This window comes from Nestor notabilis, unplaced genomic scaffold (genome assembly GCF_000696875.1).
Source record: "Nestor notabilis isolate BGI_N333 unplaced genomic scaffold, ASM69687v1 scaffold5620, whole genome shotgun sequence".
In the NCBI taxonomy this organism is placed as follows: Eukaryota; Metazoa; Chordata; class Aves; order Psittaciformes; family Psittacidae; genus Nestor; species Nestor notabilis.
In genome coordinates this window covers 25,935-43,345 of record NW_009912337.1, presented here as the reverse complement: position 1 = coordinate 43,345, position 17,411 = coordinate 25,935, and the positions used below count along the sequence as shown (strand labels likewise).

The window sequence follows — 17,411 nt, the reverse complement described above, 5'->3', positions numbered from 1 at the left end:
GGCTTCATACTGGGAGCTGGGTTTTAACTGAAGGCTACCAGCCTCCACTTGGAATCACACCAAAGTGTGCTTAAGGTGGGGTGAGGTTCCCAGCATTTCATTTGGGAAACCCCAAATGCGTGTATTTTCCCTGCTTTGATTTTGGAGAGGAATAAGACATCTGAATATTTCTGAGCAATTTCTGAGGTGGTTTTAATTGTCTTACTGAAACTTTTGCCCTTTTGCTGGCTTTGGCTGTGGTAGAATTAATTCTCCCCATAGCAGCTGGTACGGGCCATGTTTTAGATTTGTGCTGGAAACGATGTTGATAACACAGACATGTTTTAGTTACTGCTGAGCAGCTGCTTACACAGACCCAAGGCCTTTTCTGCTCCTCACACCACCCCACCAGTGAGGGCTGGGGATGCACAAGGAGTTGGGAGGTTACACAGCTGGGACAGCTGACCCCAACTGGCCCAGGGGATATCCCATATCATATGGGGTCACACTCAGCATGTGAGGTTGGGGGAAGAATAAGGAAGGGGGGGACACCCAGGGTGATGGTGATCGTGTTCCCAAGTACCTGCCACATGTGATGGAGCCCTGCTGTCCTGGAGATGGCTGAACACCTGCCTGGCCATGGGATGTGGTAAATGAATTCCTTGTTTTGCTTTGCCTGCCTGCACGGCTTTTGCTTTACCTATTAAACTGTCTTTATCTCAGCACAGGATTGTTTTCACTTTTACCCTTCAGATTCTCTCTCCCATCCCACTGGGGAGAAGTGAGCAAGCGGCTGTGTGGGACTTAGTTGCCGGATGGGATTAAACCACGACAGCCCTTCTTCAGAGAAAAGACAAGCCCTGCTTTTAGTGTGCTTAAACTCACTGACCCTAACTGAGCTGATCTTGCCCATGACCTTGAGCCAGAGGAATCTCCTGGCTTTTCCACATGGTATTTGTGCCCATAAACACCTGGATTAAGTGACCCATGTCAAACACAAAGTGACAGCAATGTGGTTTGCTCAGCATGCACCCTTCATGTACTGCAGCCCTTCCTGAGCAAGAAGAAGGTGGTATTCAACAGGCAACCACCCATGGCCATGCTGGCAGACCTCAGCAGTGCCAAGCCTGGGTGATCAGGGGTGGAAACAGCCAGCGGTGGGTCCCCAGGGACCCAGGTCCTCCCTGCATGGGTGGCTTAAGAAGCAATAGCTGTTCCCAGCTTTCAATGGCTGGTGACAGGAGCTGGGCTCATGCTCGCAGGCTGGGGTCAGTGCTCTTTTTCTTTCCCAGAGATCACGTGCTCGCTGGTGAGTTGTCACAGATTTGCACTACCAGGAATTAGGGCCATATTTTTAATGCGAACACAATGTTATCTCACTACGCATGCTCTCAGGGCACCTCAGCATGAGGAAGGCAATGAAAACATCTCTCCCCTTAGGGCAAGGTAATTTTCTAACTGGGACAAGAAAAGAGCTGTCCTGGGCCAAAGCCAGGCAGGAGGGATTGCTGGCCAAGGGAGAAGCTTTAGTCCTCTAAAGTGTCTCCAAAATCCCATTGGCAAAGCTGATTTATACCATTGAGAAGTAAACACCCTCATTTTAAGATGAACTGCAGCAACCAAAGCTGTACAAAACACAGGTAATGGGCATGGTGACTTGGCACGTGTCCTTCACATTTCACTTTGTCTCAGTCGGAAACAGTTATGGACCTTTTGCTTGGCTTGACCCGAGGTAATATTCCTTTTCTAAGAATTAGAGAGTTTTCTTAAACCTGGGCCAGACTCATGTGATTCTCACCTCGGAGTACTCGACCTTCATGTGCCAACCCTTTGGTAATGCTAAGAAACTAAGGAACTCTGGGGTTAGCAACTAGACCTGAAATTTGGAGACTCTTCCAGAGAATGGCTCAAAACTGAAAAGAAAGCCTCAGTCTCTCCACTGTAAGACTTCCATCAAGACCTAAGGGTGTGCTGTGGAAACACACTGAATAAAATCTTGCCTATGCTAAAGCCACATTGCAGATAAATGACCTGCACTGCTTTGAAAAACAAATGCTTTTTATCCCTTTAGATTACAACACAGGAATATATCTTTTCCTATCAGTGAAAAGCATCCTACTGTTTATTTCAGTTGACAGACTTGTTGCCAGAAGGGAAATGAGAATATTATCTCTAATGAGTCTTCTCATAATGGCAATTTTCTGAAAGAGGTACCAATTCTAGTTTTGTGTCAATAGTCCTTCATGTGCAAGCCATGGAATAAACCTCCCAAGCCTATTGCAGTATGCAGCTTCACTTCTCCAGAGCCAATGTGATAACATTTTGACAGTGCAGCAATTCCTATTTTAACAGAAATATAGATTCTTCTCATGTGTGTACAAACACATCTAAAAACCAGATTGTGCCTCTGGACTCCTCTAAACTAAATGGTCTAATCCACATTTCTCTTCCCTACTTATCTGTTCATTCCTTGCCACCACATTCAGGCAGCCCACCATTTAAAATGCAGCCGCATAGGAAGGGCATCCTGCCTCATTTTAAGTCATTTGACCCATGCCTGCCAAAGTCATCTGAGGAAATTATGTCAACATCTCAAGAGGTTTCTCTGGCTTCTGGGGAAAGCACGAAGCCACAATATTTTTCAGCACATCTACAGGTGGGCCAAAGAGTCCACCTGCTTCCTTCCAGATCTTGGCATCAGCTGGGTAAATACAGCCCCAATCAAAGAGCCCTCTGGTTTTCAGGCTCTATAGAACCAAGACTCATCTCCTTTTAAGCTTGTTTCCAGGTGTGACTGAGATGTGTGAAAAGTCTTTGATCCTTGTGCCATGTGGCAAGTGAGGTGAACAAGCTGCAAACTAATCCCACTGTTTTGTGTTTGTGTTTAGTAAGATTTTGCAAAACCATCTTTGTGCCTGGCCTTTGCACAAAAAGGCTGTGTTGAACCAAATGCCTAATTGGTTCAGCTTGTCTATAGCTAATCACTCTGGGCCACATTTCTCCATTTCTACAGTGTATGTGTGTTAAAAAGTAAAGAAATGCTTTGAGGGTACTCGGAAACTTGGAGGTCCTCTATAACCCCATGTGGAGAATGCTGTTTAAAATATGACACACTGTTAATGTTAAAGGTGTGCAGCTGAATAAGGCAGGATTTAATAGACCACTGAAACAGAAACTCCAGCCAGGGAGTATGTAGTGAGCATACATTACACTGGCTTGTTTTTACCAGCGTGCAAAGACCCCATTGAGTAGCTAAGAGCATCTGAAACCTTCATAGGACTTTGAAAATGACAACTCCTGGTCAAGGACATGCTGGTTAAGTATACCCCCAGGAAGCAATTACTTCCTGTGCGCTGGCATTGACTGCATACCTGGGAGATACTTGGAGCTGTCCTTTGGTGGCAGGATCCAGAACACAAATGTTTCCCATGCTCCCCTGGACAAAACTCTCCATGGACACAGGGTCCCAGGTGTGTGTTCAGCTGCATCACCCTCAGCTTTCAATCTGCTGTTTACTTCCTTGAAGTGGACTGTGTTTGATCTAATCCAGTTTCCCACAGATCCCTGCTCTTCTCTGTGGGTTTGTGTCCAAGTCGTCACGCAGAAAACGTTGAGCCAGCCTCAGCCCAAAGAGGAAGGTACCTTTCCTATGGAAATCTATGCTTTAAACTTTTAAGGGAAAACAGATTCAAGTGGAAACTGGAAACCCAGAGCCAGGCTTTCCATATGGATAAGAATCACAGACAAAGGGGCTGTACAACACTTCCACAATGTCCTGAGCATTCCAGATTCATGCATGAAAATGTTGCACTGTACATGACTGTGCATCAATGCAGCAGTAAGTTTCTTGTACTTCATCGTAAGCCTATAAAAACAAGTGAGCCAAACCTGAAGGTTTGTGAAGGTTCGCAGATATTTCAGTCAAGACAAGGCCAAGTCTCAAGCAAACCTGATCCAATCTTCCCCTTGGAAAGTGCAGGGTAACATTAGACTCTGACAGAGTTAACACAGCGGGGGTTATAAGACCAAATCCACCAGGTTGCTTTGAGACCCTTTCAAGACCAGAAGAATGAGTCCAGCCCCATTTCCAAGTCCAGACTTGTTTCTCTGCTGAAGGAAATAATGCTACAATATCGATAAAAATGCAATGAAGCTCAGTGCCAGACCTGATAAGAGGAGAAGAGAGATTTATTTTAAAATGAAATTAATGCCACTCCCTTATGCTGTCATACCCACATAACCCTCAGCACTGAGAAGTTTGTATCCTCCTGATCTGGCCAGGATTCCTCATGCTAGCACAGAGGACCAGGAACATTGGCTACCCAGTCCTCTCCAAGTCTCCTGACTGACACTGTCCAGGGTCACATATACTATTTTTCACCCATCAGGAGCTGACAAAGATGGGTCTCTCCATCCTGCCACACATCTCCACGAATCACCAGGATTTTGCATCCTGAGTCCTTTGTCTCCTGATCTGGGTGTTCTGAGAACCTGCCTCTAGATGTACTTCTCAAAGACCTGCCAGCCCAGGTGCCACCAAAAACTGCCATCCCTCCTGTCCCCCTCCTGCCAGTTACTGCTTTGGGAGCTTTCATACCAATATTCCCATTCATTCCCCTTTCATAACAATCTTCACATTTCCATCATAACATTCTTTACCACCACATGGGCTCCACATGAGCATGTGCACACCTTTCAGCTGAGCTCCAGGATGCTACAAAGAGGGAGAGCCCAGCTCTCACCCGATCCATGGAAAAGGTTCAAGGGGCTCATAGGAGAAGCAAAGTATGCTCCAGCCCTGTCCTCCAGCAAGTCTTCTGAACTCAGTTCTTGTTGAGCACAAGGTGAGTGCTTTGGAGAAGATCCATCTGATCATATATCCATCTGATTATATATCTTCTTCCGAACTTGCTCCCTAGTTAATGGACATAGCCCATTCTGAGAGCAATACCTCACTTTATGATGGAGATGGTTAAGACGGGTTAGATGGGGCTGCTATTTCTTTCCATTGTCCACCCAGGGAGAAAAGGACAGTGAACTCAGTCTGAGATGTCTACTCCATAGACCTCTGAAGTTAGGTGAGCTGAATCCTATCTCTGCAGCCCAGAAAAGAGCAAGCACTGGGGATGTGAAATGTATGGTTGGTGCAGCTTGGCATTCACAACCTGATCCCAAGGCCTTTTTCAGCTGTACATCGCACATGCAGTTTGAGCTTCCCCACACTTCCAAAAAACTTCCTAAAAGCAGGAGCAACCCGAGAGCAGATTTCCCAGGATTTTTCGTCTGCAGACTTCTCCCTGAGTTTTCATCTTGTAAGCATCCTTCTCCTGCCAAGCTGGCAAGGTCCTTGAGATCTCCTGCCATCCCCCTCTAGCACAGCAGAGTTTGTGGCTTTTGATCTTTTGCCCTATTGATCTAAACTGGCTCAAGGATGGTCAGGAAGTGTTTTGTGGTCTAGGGTGCATTGAGGCATGGGAAGAAAATGTTCTGTGAATTGTGCTGGGCAGGACAGGCTTTTATGTGGTGCTCATAACAGCAGGGAACTGGATGGGGTGACCCAGGCAATCACTTTTCCACCAGCATTCCTAAGTGCGCTGGTAGGACATGCCTGGGCAGCCTCCAGTTTACCTACCCTATTGATGTGCAACCACCTTCTGCTTTTTGCCTGTGGCTCTGGTTCTTCAAGGACAAGTGAGAGAAGTCTCACATTACTGCTGGCCTCATCTAAGCACCGGGGAGTTCTGTTACCAAGCAAGAAGCGCCTGCAAGCACAGTAAATGTACAACCAGGGTCCAAGGGGAGAGCTGAATTCCAGCCAGTGTGACAGTGGCAGCCGGTAAGTTTGTGGGCTCGGGAAGGACACTGCTTGGAAGTGTTACAGAAGACCTTGATGACTCCTGACATCTCTGGTGTGTGCGCTTGCAGTGGTTACCTCAGTTACACGTGTTAAAAAGTCCCAGCTTGCTCGGGAATAGGCTTTGCCACCCTCCCTCTCCGTGTAATAACCTATTCTTGGCATGCTGGCAACAAATAACCCCTTTGTCATGCACCATGGGCACACAAAGTACTCAAACAGGGCCATCCTTTGGATTTTATTTTCAGCAGTGGATTTTAGCTGAAAAGGGGAAGCTCTGAATAGAGGCTCTGGTATTTTGCAAGGCTTGGCCTAATTGCTTATGCCTGCAGGTTCTCACAGTCCTCCTGGAGTGCTGGTGTCACTGTGTCCACACAAACAGGGCCAAAGTGATAGCTTGATTAAAATCAGAAACCTGGCACTCGGTGAAGGTGCAGCCTTTGCTCTTTCCTCAGCTGAAAACCAATACAACTTTGTAACTCTTCAGCACCAACACAACCTGAGAACTGAGTGAGTCCAGTGGCTTGGTCAGGGGAAAGAAACAGGGGGAAAAACTGCTTATTCTTTTGACAGGGAAATGGTGTCTCTAAGATACAAGAAAAATGAAGAGCCAGATGCCTTGTATGGTTAATGGTCAGCAGCAAGTAGGATTTCAATCTGACAGGCATATCAAAATGACCCTCTTCTTCCTAAAGGGAACATGGTTCTCGGCTTCCAGCTGCAACCTGAACCTATTTCTTCTCTTTTAGAGGCTTTAATAAACCAGGAGACTTTAAAAACACTGTCTGCAGGGCTATTCACCATCCTCCCATTTTCTGTGGCTCCCATAAAACTTCACTCCATGTATTTCTGGATGGAAGGCTTTCTGCTTTCCAGATGTTATTCTACAGTCTGGTTTGTACTGTTGTGCCTCTGCCCTGTCAGGTATGATCCCACCACGGGTATAGCATTAACCGAATGCACAGACAACTGGAGCCCTGGCTGTACTTGCAGGCAGGCTTTTGTGTCAGCTTTGGTCTGACAGAGGTGTTCATTGCAAGGAATGCCTGGTGGGCTCTGCACAAGGGCAGATACATGACCAGAACTAGCCTTGCCTCCTGGACTTGGCAGCGTTTTGTGAATGAACTGCTGCATAGGCACAAAGCAGTCATGGCTGGGAAGAATCTGAGTCTTCTTTGTCGGCAGAAGGTGGCAAGACCATGGAGATGCAACCCTGCAACGCTGGTTGCCACCAATACAGAGTGGAAATGCATTGCATATGCATGTAGATACATTCATGCTATCTCTATTACTCCCTTGGCATTCCCATTGCATGTGTACAACATACAGATTCGTGCTTTCCATTATGCACACCAGATGTGTCTGCTCTTTGCTTGCCATCTTTGCTCCCCAGCTCAAAAAGAAAGGCTCTAGCCTTTGGCAAGCACTGCTGCCAAATTCATCCTGCCGAGCAGTTGCTGCAGGGGTGCACCTTTGGTAATAAATACCAGAGGTGAGCAGGAGCAAGCTGCTGGAGGGCAGAAAGGAGGCAATGCAGAGGCAGAGTGCTGGAGTCAGAAAGGCTCTCCAGTTTGGATATAGGGCAGTCCCAGGAACTGGTGTGTGGCTCAAAAGGCAGTAGCCTTCAGGGGGAAGATGCTAGCCAGTAAGAAGGTTCAATGGGAATAAAGTAGAAAAAACCCTGAGCTTCCCTGGAGCAGGGAAAGTTGGTGCTTTTGCTGTGCAGCACAAAGCATATAATAATAAATAAAATAGAAGTGGCTGTCGTCCCTTCTCTTTGTGCTATCTCTGCAGGAGCCCAGCTAATACCCCAGGCAGTATCACTGTACCCTCACCTACAAACCCAGCCCAAAGTCAGGCTGTGGACCCTTCCCTTGGGGTGGCCAGGGGAGTTTCCACCTATGCAAAACTTTGTCTCCTCCCTTGAGGCCTCCTCTCCGCCGCCTGGTGCTGGGGACAGTTGGGGGCTTTCCCAGGGAGTCTCTGAATTGCTGGATACAGGGACTTTCCCCAGGAGCTTTTTCTGCCCACTGGGAAGTGTCTGAATTTTGCCCACCCCATATGAGCAAATGCTGACAAAAAGCTGCCTATGACAAGAATAACAACTCCCACACTTTTTCCCAGGGCACCCACCAACAGGTCCAAAATACCATGAAAGCCATCCTCCAGGCACAGATGTTCATGTGGGCATAGCAAACCGCCATGAGCATCACTGACTGGCATTGGTGCCAGTGCCTCGTTGGTTCTAATGGAGGAACTTCAGCTCCATTGGTCTTTTCTCTTAGTATCCTGCTGGGTGCTGCTAACCAAATAGCTGTCCCCTGTCTCCGGTACCTTCCTGGGTGCCCTTGGGAGGAGCTAACTTGCAGACTGGCCCTTGAAGAGAAAATGTAGCTGCTAGGAGCCCCCTTCTTGCCCATGCACTTGTTCATGTAACTCCTTTTCTGCCACTCACTGGCTTCTCCAATCTTGTCACACTTAAGCTTTGGCCCCTGCTGTCAAGGGGATCAATAATTGCTTCTCCCCAGCTTGACCCTGCCAGCACAGGGCTTGTGCATCTGCCTGAGCTACTGTAATCTCCATGCACAGAGACACCCAAGCAGAAGCATTTCATGCAATTTCTGTACCCAGAGCATCCAGGCTTAAAGCAACCCCATGTACAAGAAGAGTTTTCTCTCCAGCACCTGTTTACTGTACATCTACAGAGTACTTTTCAGTATAAAAAATGATGCCTAATTTTCATTCTTATTGCAAGAAGTAATGAAGTTGAACTGTATCATACCAGTATGCATTTTCCAGACTTCCATCTTCTCTTTCCTTCAGATTTATCAGAAAAGTGAGCTTATCAGAGAAGCGATTAGCCAGATTTTTCCTGCTGTTGTACAGTCCCATTTACTGGCAGACACCTTGTGTTACCTGAGTGCTGGCAGTGCCTGTGGACCCATGGAAGGGCTGCAGTGTAGGCATTGTAAAGGGAAATTTCGGCAAATGTCTCTGCCACTGCTAGCCCCCCATGTACTACCCTGCAAGTGCTGCAGAGCGGAGGGCACAGCAGTGGAAGGGGGTAATGTCTAACCCACCATAATAACCATGGTCTAAGCTCATCTGTCGAAGTCCTCACTGACTTGTAGATTGGCTTTGGTGCCCAAAACCTCCTCTAAGTCTTCCAGCTCTGCTAGCAGATACAATGAAAAATATTCCCTCTGTCTACAACCCATTGACCTGGCTGTGTCCTGAGACATTGCAGCTACAGCTAAATATGCTGGAGACCTCGGTGTCTGGTTCTCTTCCAAGAGCATTTCACCTCAGATGGTTGAGAAACATGAGTTCACGTCTGATTTATTGGGGGACTTTATTCTGTGGTGCAAACAAGTGGTGAGTAACCCCTCTGTGCACTGCGCACTGGAAGGACACAGGGAAAGAAAGGGGTTTCTGCCACAATAACTGCTCGCCTCAGACTGACTCCCTTTCACCAAAGCATCCCTACATACAAACCTCTCCTGCAACGGTTGGCGATGAAAGGCCTGTGCAAATAAACCCACAAATGCTATGGATATGCATTTTTCTTCCGTTCATACTGTCTTATTCCAAAATGTATGGGTAAAATGCTGTCAGATTCTGCTGTCGTGGGTTTTTGTTTGTGGGTTGGATTGGTTGGGGTTTTTTTAATCTTTCAGTTAAATGAATGCATTTTCAGCTGCTTGGTTATCGACCTGTATATGCAAATCACACGGTGAGGCTACCTTCTGCAGTTTGCCAGGCACAGATTTGAATGAGAAGCTTAAAGGACAGCGAAACCCCCATCGCAGCAGACTCAGAGCATCAGCTGCAGGGAGGGAGAGCAGTACAGCCCAGCTGCACAATGATTGCACGCTGATCTCTGCTATACTCTGCTGGAGAGCATTTGCAAGTAATTCAGATGCTGGGGTGGCTTCTGTATTTCATCCTCTCAAGGCAGGAACCAGATGAAAAATGCACATATAGCCTCTGTTCTGTTAGTTGGTTTTTTTTAAGTTTGTGTTACTGAACCATAAACCAGTTGATCTATACTTACTACTTTAGCTGGAGACTTGGTCTTAGAGTTATCTGTCTGCTCCCAGGGGAGAAGGTGGAGTGTGGCTGGGCTGTTTTTTCTGAGGAAGGTGGAAATCTTTGTTATAGCCAACTTCACCAGTTCACCTATTGGTACCATTTCTTGTTTGGGTCTTCCATGCACCTGAGTCTACACATCTCTTACTTCATGCTCCCTTTCTTAATAAATTAAAATGACAGGCATTAGTAGTGCCTGGAGGAGAAAAGCCAGCCTGGCAGGCTGACGAGTCACTGCTGTGTGTACTGCTAGAGAAACTACTGCCTAGCAAAAAATTGTGAACCATTGTTTTTCTTTACAAAATCCCTTCCCATACTCCAGTGAATCACTCTGCCATTGCTAATTGAGTTCATTGTATTCCATTTTCTCTGTGTTGATGTGACGGGGTATTTGTTTTGCATTAAATTCAGGTGAGACTTTGAGCTGACATGTTGAAAATCAATAAGCACCAGAAATCATCAGGGGAAGCCAAAATACTGGAGGCTGAATGAGCCTGTTGGGCTTCCTGGATTCAGCCCCATGGACAGGGTCATATATTCTGGAGTCCTGAACCTCACAGGGAAATAATGACACACCCAGGGATTGAAACAAAGCTATGTATAGCGTTTCTTACTCCTATGGCCCGCTGAAGCACATAAATAAGTCAGGCATTTTGCATTACTGTTTTGTGGACTGTTTGGATGTAGTTCATAAATTATTGGAGAAGAAAGGTCAGGCTCTTAATGAATGCTTTGGAAAATCAGCATCTTTGGGAAGGATTTGACACGCTTTGTTTACAGCGTGAGAGAGTTCAACACATAAATCCTCTGAAATGCCCAAGGAGCCTTCCAGCAAAACCAGCAGAGACAAGGCTAGACATCCCAAATATTTCTCCTAAGTAAAAACAAACAACAACAAAAAAAGCAGGAAATTAAACCCCAGACCTTCCTTAGTCAGCACTGAAATCTATGTAGCAGGCTCCTTTTGATGGTCTTTCTAGCTCACCTCTGAGCACTGGAGACAGATGCCTGGTGACTTATCTCAATATAAACACTCCTGGAGCCAAATACTGCTCTGGTGTGGAACCTCATCCAGACATCTCAGTCTCATGCAAGGGACAAGGGTGGACTAAATGGGACCCCTTTGACCTGGGATTCCTAGTGGCCTGCATGTGAGGAGACTAAAACAGTTTGGGGGGCATTTCCGCCCTCGGCTCCACTTGGTTTCCACCCCACAAAGTTGGTGGCAGGGTGACCCTGCATGTCCCGTCCTCCAGGCATCCATCCACAGCTCAGCATGGGGATGGCTCAACAGGGAGGAAAAGGGCTGTCAAAGGTGGGAGCGAGGCTTCAGCTCTAAGCAACTTCTGCAGTGAAAAAAAGCCAAAAAGACATTGCAACTAGCAATCTGGAGGGCAGACAGCAGTGCACTGAGTCCTGCGGCGACGGGCTGACATCAGCTGGAGTGGGTGGAAAACTGAGACAGAGCGGACAATGGCGCTGCTCTGCTTCCCTTTGAGCACGTTGTTAGAGGGAAGGGGAAAAAGAAAACTGGAATAATTACTGCGGGGGGAGGCGAGGAAAAGAAAAAATTAAATAAAATTAAATTGAAAAGAAAATAAACAACCACACAAAGGAGGGGGGGAAATATCTCTGGAGGAACACACACGAGATGTTCAGCAAAATAGTGAGCGTGACCTTTCGGTTGGGTGGTTCCTTCCACGCAGGGGAGGCCACTCGGACCCAAAGACAAGGGGCTGCTGCCACCTCCCGGCTTTCCGGACCAGGGCACCCGGCGCAGGGACGTGCCGCCGAGCCCCGCTGCTGCCCGGGGAAAGGAAGCACCGGCCGGGCTAAAAGGGGCCGAGATGCAAGGCCAGTGCCGGTTGTCTGAAAGAAAGAGGGGATGGTTGGGTGAGTATGTAAAAATCCTTAAGTACAGCATGTCTGAGCACAGCATTTAAGGCGTAGAATCATAGAATCAACTAGTTTGGAAAGACCTTTGAGATCAACCATTAACCCAGGACTGCCGAGTTCACCACTAAACCGTGTCACTGAAGGCCTCATCTACATGTTTTTTGAACACTTCCAGGATGGTGATTCCACCACTTCCCTGGGCAGCCTGTTCCAATGCTTGATCATCCTCTCAGAGAAGAAATTTTTCCTAATATCCAATCTCAACCGCCCCTAACACAGCTCGAGGCCGTTTCCTCTTGTCAGAGGAAACCAAAGAAATAAAACTTTGTGCACAAATATTGTGTTGGATATGCAAGGTTTTGTATATGCTGAAATATATACGTATTCAGATCTTTTTTTTCCCTACACTGATGACCTTAAAGGCAGAGTAGAGGCTCTAGATTAAGCTGCGTGCCTTTTCCCCTCATTGGAGGCTAATGAAATGATCAACCAACTGTGAAATCTTCACAGAGAAAGCACTGCAAGCAAAGCACGGAAATTCTCTTTTCCCCAGCAAGGACCTGACTGCAAGCTAGGTCATTGGTTCCCCTGGGACATGCCAGTCTACCCCACATAATGCCATGGTCTAGGCAAGCAAAGCTAGCACTCTGAGTGGAGGTGGAGAGCAGGTAATAAAGCACAGTGAAATAAGGCTGAATAGTCACTCTTAGCAGAAACCTCTGTCCACCAGCCCCACAAGATGTCCATATGCTCAACTCACCCCGTGCAGGGCCTCCATACCTCTGGACCCTTACATAGCCCGAGTAACCATCCCAAAATAGCTGCAGCAAAATACGGCAGTGCATCCTGGAAACAATGAGTGCATTAAGGGGGAGACTCCCTACACTGCTCCCCAGGGCCTTGCAGATCAGCCTCAGCCTACACCCGACGGGTATTTGTGTCTCTCCCATGACCCCAAAGCAGCCAATTGACACGTACTGGCCCATGGCCCTTGAAACTCCTCATTACTGTCACTGCAGTTTAGGTAGACCACCTCTTTGCCTGCTGTGGTTTGAGAGCAGGGCACAGGCCCAGCAGGCATCACGGCTCCTGTGTTCAAGCCCCCATCGTCTTCTGTGCCTTCCTAGCCAAGGAGACACATTTCCTGCCACTGTGTGCTCCGCAGCATGCTGGAGGTGGTAGCCACCCTGCCAGACATCTGTAGGCAGTGGGCCATGCTGTGTGTCCCCCACCCTGACCCCAATTTACACCTTCCCCAGCACTGAGGTGGTGGCAGTGCCCTCTGGCACCCTGTCCCCACAGTGCTCTGGGCAGACATGGGTTGGGAAAGGGCAAGCCAAGCAGGATGTCAGGTCGAGCCACAGGGTGATGTGGGGCGGCTGGCAGGGATTTCCTCAGCAGCACCAGGCTTTGCTGAGCCCCTGCCCATCTGCCAGCACCCCTGCTGAGGCAGGGCAGCTTCTCCAGGCTGGGCTGAGCCTGCCCTTCCCAAGCAGAAGGACCATTTCTTGAAGAGTTCAGGGCCCTCACAGAGTGTGGTAGATCTCTGCAAGACAGCAGGAGTATGGCCTTGGAGGCACGGACAAGTCACCTGAGTTTTGGTTGACTTGCTTCACTCCATTGTCCTGCCTCAGCCTTTGGGATTTCATTTTTATCCCACTTGTGCTGCACTTTAAGATATGCCACAAACATCTATGTCATGTCTCAACCTCACATGAGTTTTTTTCTTAAAAGTGCCAGTTAATTGCAAGCTAAGTGCCAGCCACATACCCCAGCTCCTGCACTGCTGTGTGGGCTGTGTACGGACCCGGCTGCACTTCCCCTGGGAAGAGCCCTACAGCTGAATCAGGAGCTGGGAAACGTGGGACTCAGCAGTCACCTGCTCTCCTCACACGGGCTGGTGGTTTTCCAAGCCAATCCTGACAAGAGGTCACACCGGAGGGACAAAGTCCGGGTTAGTGGGGGCAGAGCCCACGTCATCGCAGTTGCCTGACTGCAGTGCCTCCCAAATCCATGTGCCCAACGCTGAAGCAATAAACTGCAGAGGTGTGCCCAGCATGTGTGTTACACACTTTTGAGAGAATACTGGGGTGTTTTGGATGTGTTTGGAGCCCTTTTTGTTGCTAACAGAGGTAATAATTACTTTTTCAACCTCACATCATAGAGACCTGCATGGCAGAGCCCAAATCTTGATGACAGTGACAGGGAGATGAGGAGCTACAGTGGCTGCATGGAACAGGATTTGCTTTAAAGAAAAACAAAAAGGAGGAAACGCTGGAAAGCTTTCAGACTGCTCTCGATCTTTATGTAATGCTGGCTGACTTGCGTATCAGTCAGAGACCAAGCAATGCCAGAGCGACTGCCCCTCTGCAGTTCCTGGCTTGCCCCAAACCTGCCCTGATTTCCTATCATCGGAACTTTCACTTTCTGCTACCCAGACAGAAAAAGGGGGTCCCAAAATGTTTCAAATGTCATGTAAAGGGACAGACAGATGCACACTGCTCAGACACCTGTAGATCATGCTAGAAATATGTTTCCCTATTTTTATGTCTCTGAGAGGTTTGAATGGAAGCTAAATATTTGGGGCTGGCTTTGGGGTTTTTTATCTCCTGGCTTTGCTGAGTTTGTACCAGGAAGGAGGGAGATGTCAGCACATGGTGGGGAGTCACAGAAGCTCCCTCCTGGTGTGAAATTGCCCTTTCCCAAAACACACTCATTCACACCTTTCCCCTGGAGATGAAAGTGGAACAGGCTGCACATTTTTTGGTAGAAAGCTTTGGGATTGTCCAATGATTAATCTCAATAAAAAAATAGGCTTAAAATAGTGTCAGACACTGAGGGAAATCCTTGCTTTTTAATTACCAGACAGTAATGTCCCTCCTTTCCCTCTTGCCCCTGCTTCTGCAGCACTCCCCACCTCCTGCAGCCTTGCCCCTCTCCACGGCTCTCCCCCAGCCACCCTGCTCTGGGCTGGTTCCAGTAAGGCTGCCAGCACCCCTGACCTCAGGGGGTTTAGGCAGGGACAGGAGCCCTGGGACACATTCAGTTCCTCCAGACAATGGATAATGTCTTTGCTCCTGTCTCCCACTCCTTCCTGGGTTTTGGCCTAGATGTGGTGGAAGAAAGTGCTTTTTAATTTTAAATAGGCCCAGAGCTTCTGTGTTTATGGCTCATATTAATATTTAAACCCACACCATGAGAAAAACCCCTGCATCTGTTTTCTCTCTTTTCCACAGCTGATCAGCAGCAAAGGGAAGGAGGTTGGTGGGCTTGTCCCTTCAGCAGAGCAAATACTCTTTCTCCAACTGTCCTCACTTCCCAGTGAGGACATGGACGTGTGCTTTTTCCTGGGAAGGACAGGCTTGTTTTGTTGTTGCCCTGTTTTGTTTTGATCAAGGAGTACCCAGAGATGTGTTGATTGAGACAAACTTGTGCCTGTTCCTGGGGAAACAGTGACCTTCTCTACTTAGGAGACAAGGTGGACCTCAGAAGCTCCACCTTACATTGCGGCACTTGGATGTGTCCTCTTCATTAAGAGGACAAGCACTCACTGACCAAGCTGATTTTACCTATGGGGTTAATTATGTGTATTTGGGGTTATCAGTGAGGCTATGCTTTTCCTAAACACCCCAGATTTCCATCTGCATGGAAAGCTATTTGAGTCAAACCTGTGTGCTGAAACCTTCAGTCTTGAATGCTCAAATCTATGCAAGCTTGCGAGCCATGGATTTTGTGCGTGGCAACTGCAAGGAGAGCTACTACCTATGCCCTACCCACCCTGCCATCAAACAGCCTTTATCATTCATTTCAGATTAAATCCTTCACATGAGCCATCTTTACTGATGCAATGAACTGAAGAAATGGTGTGGTTGTTGGGTTGTTGAATTTTGTTCCTTTTTTGATCCTTTTGTTTTGCTTGCATGAAGGGTAACAGGAACATGAAAGAAAGAGCAAGTCATCATCACAAAATGCACTTCCAGCAGTGGAAAGTGTGTCCTCCAAATGGTGTTACGCACCAACTTCAAAAGCCTTAGGAAGAACAAATGAAACCCCCAGAGCCAATTGCGTGTTTCCTATATCTCTTTATTGACCGCCACTGACTGTGTTCTCAGGTTGACTGCCAGATACCAGTGGAAGAGGTGGAGCTACCCTAGGATTACAGCAAGAGCAAGGGACATGGTGTGTTACACACAGGCTGGGGAGAGCTGGCTGGGGATGTGAAGCCTCTGCACAGCGGTGAGCACCCCTCTCTCCCCAAAGGGCCTACTAAGACGGTGGAAAGACGTGCTTGTCCTCGTGTCAGTTCCCCTAAGGGAAACGACAGGGTAGTGGTGTGAACAGATACACTTAAACACTTTGCTGGGAAAAAATATACATTACAACCCGTGAAAATAAGGCATTATTTCTCCTGCGGTTGCAAGGAACTCATGGCACATTCATCGCATGTACACAGGATATCAGGTGCAGGGCTTGGCTCCTTTGCTTTAAGAGTAACCAGTATAACTCTGCATCGGATAGAGCAAGCCTGCAGGGCTTTTCGCCTGCTCCAAGCCTTGCCTCAAGACCTGGTGCACCATGAGCCTGTGTTACTTGTGCACTCCCTCCTACCTGATGGTGGCTATGGACTACAGCACCAGACAAAGACCCTCTCAGCAAGTACAACAGCGTGGCAGCACACACCATCCATGCCATCCCCCACAGCACAGCTCGCAGGTTTAAGCTTCAAAGTCCGCCAGCTGCTCACCCAGCCCCTCGTCCCATCCAGGAGAAAGGGGGAAAAAATAAAAGAAACAAAGGATGGGGGGTAACCAACAAAATAAACCCCTCTGGGTATTCACTGGTATCTATGCAATGGCTCTGGGAATGAGACCTGCAGACAGTGGCAGCCTGCATACCACAGCGGCAGGCAGGCTTAGGAGGAAGGCGCGGAGGTGGGCTTCTCCTCCCGGGACACAGGGATGGGCCTCTCGCTGTGGCTGGCATCCATGTTGGAGGGGACCTTGGGGCCAGAGAAGGTCAGCATGCCGTCGTTGGACAGGGAGCAGGTGATGGCAGCCTGGTCCACGTTGGCGGGCAGGCGGTACCGGCGGTGAAATTCACGGGAGATGTAGCCGTGGTCATCCTGAGAGGCAGTGCGGAAAGGGTGGAAAGCTCATCAGAAACACCCCCAAGCACCCACTGTGCCTCACTGTCTGGTCCAGCAGCTCCACTGGACAGGGGTCCGCATTCACCCTGGCTTATCATGACACTGTGCTGCCAGTATCACCAGGTACATTTCTGTTCTTATTCTATTTTACAGGTTTGTAGGGGGAGGTGTCTTCCTGTGATGTCCCTGAAGCTACAAGACCTGAGCAGAACAGCAGGATCTGACTTTGGCCATATTATAGATTCGGATCTGGTTTTGACAGGGCCCCTGCCATGGCCTCTGATTTCAAAGGATTTTTGGAGAAGAAGTCTGGGGTTCTGCAAAGGTAAAAGCAACGAACATGTCTGCACCCATGTATTGCCTTACTAGCCAGCAGAGGTATATCAGCCAAAGCACACAATCCTGGCCCCCTTTTACTTTGGCCAAAAGAATGAGAAATGTTTGGGT

At 48.1% G+C, this 17,411-nt stretch overlaps 1 protein-coding gene across 1 annotated transcript in view; it reads right to left on the bottom strand.

The window, feature by feature from the left end:
* Positions 1 to 16,519: 16,519 nt before the first annotated feature.
* The window catches only part of LOC104409197 (alpha-crystallin A chain), a 2,782-nt gene continuing 1,890 nt past the window's right edge, over positions 16,520 to 17,411 (bottom strand). The window contains exon 3 of the mRNA XM_010019003.1: positions 16,520 to 16,940. Within this exon, the coding sequence (XP_010017305.1) occupies positions 16,731 to 16,940 (210 nt within the window). The 3' untranslated portion in view covers positions 16,520 to 16,730. The remainder of the gene's footprint in view (positions 16,941 to 17,411) is intronic.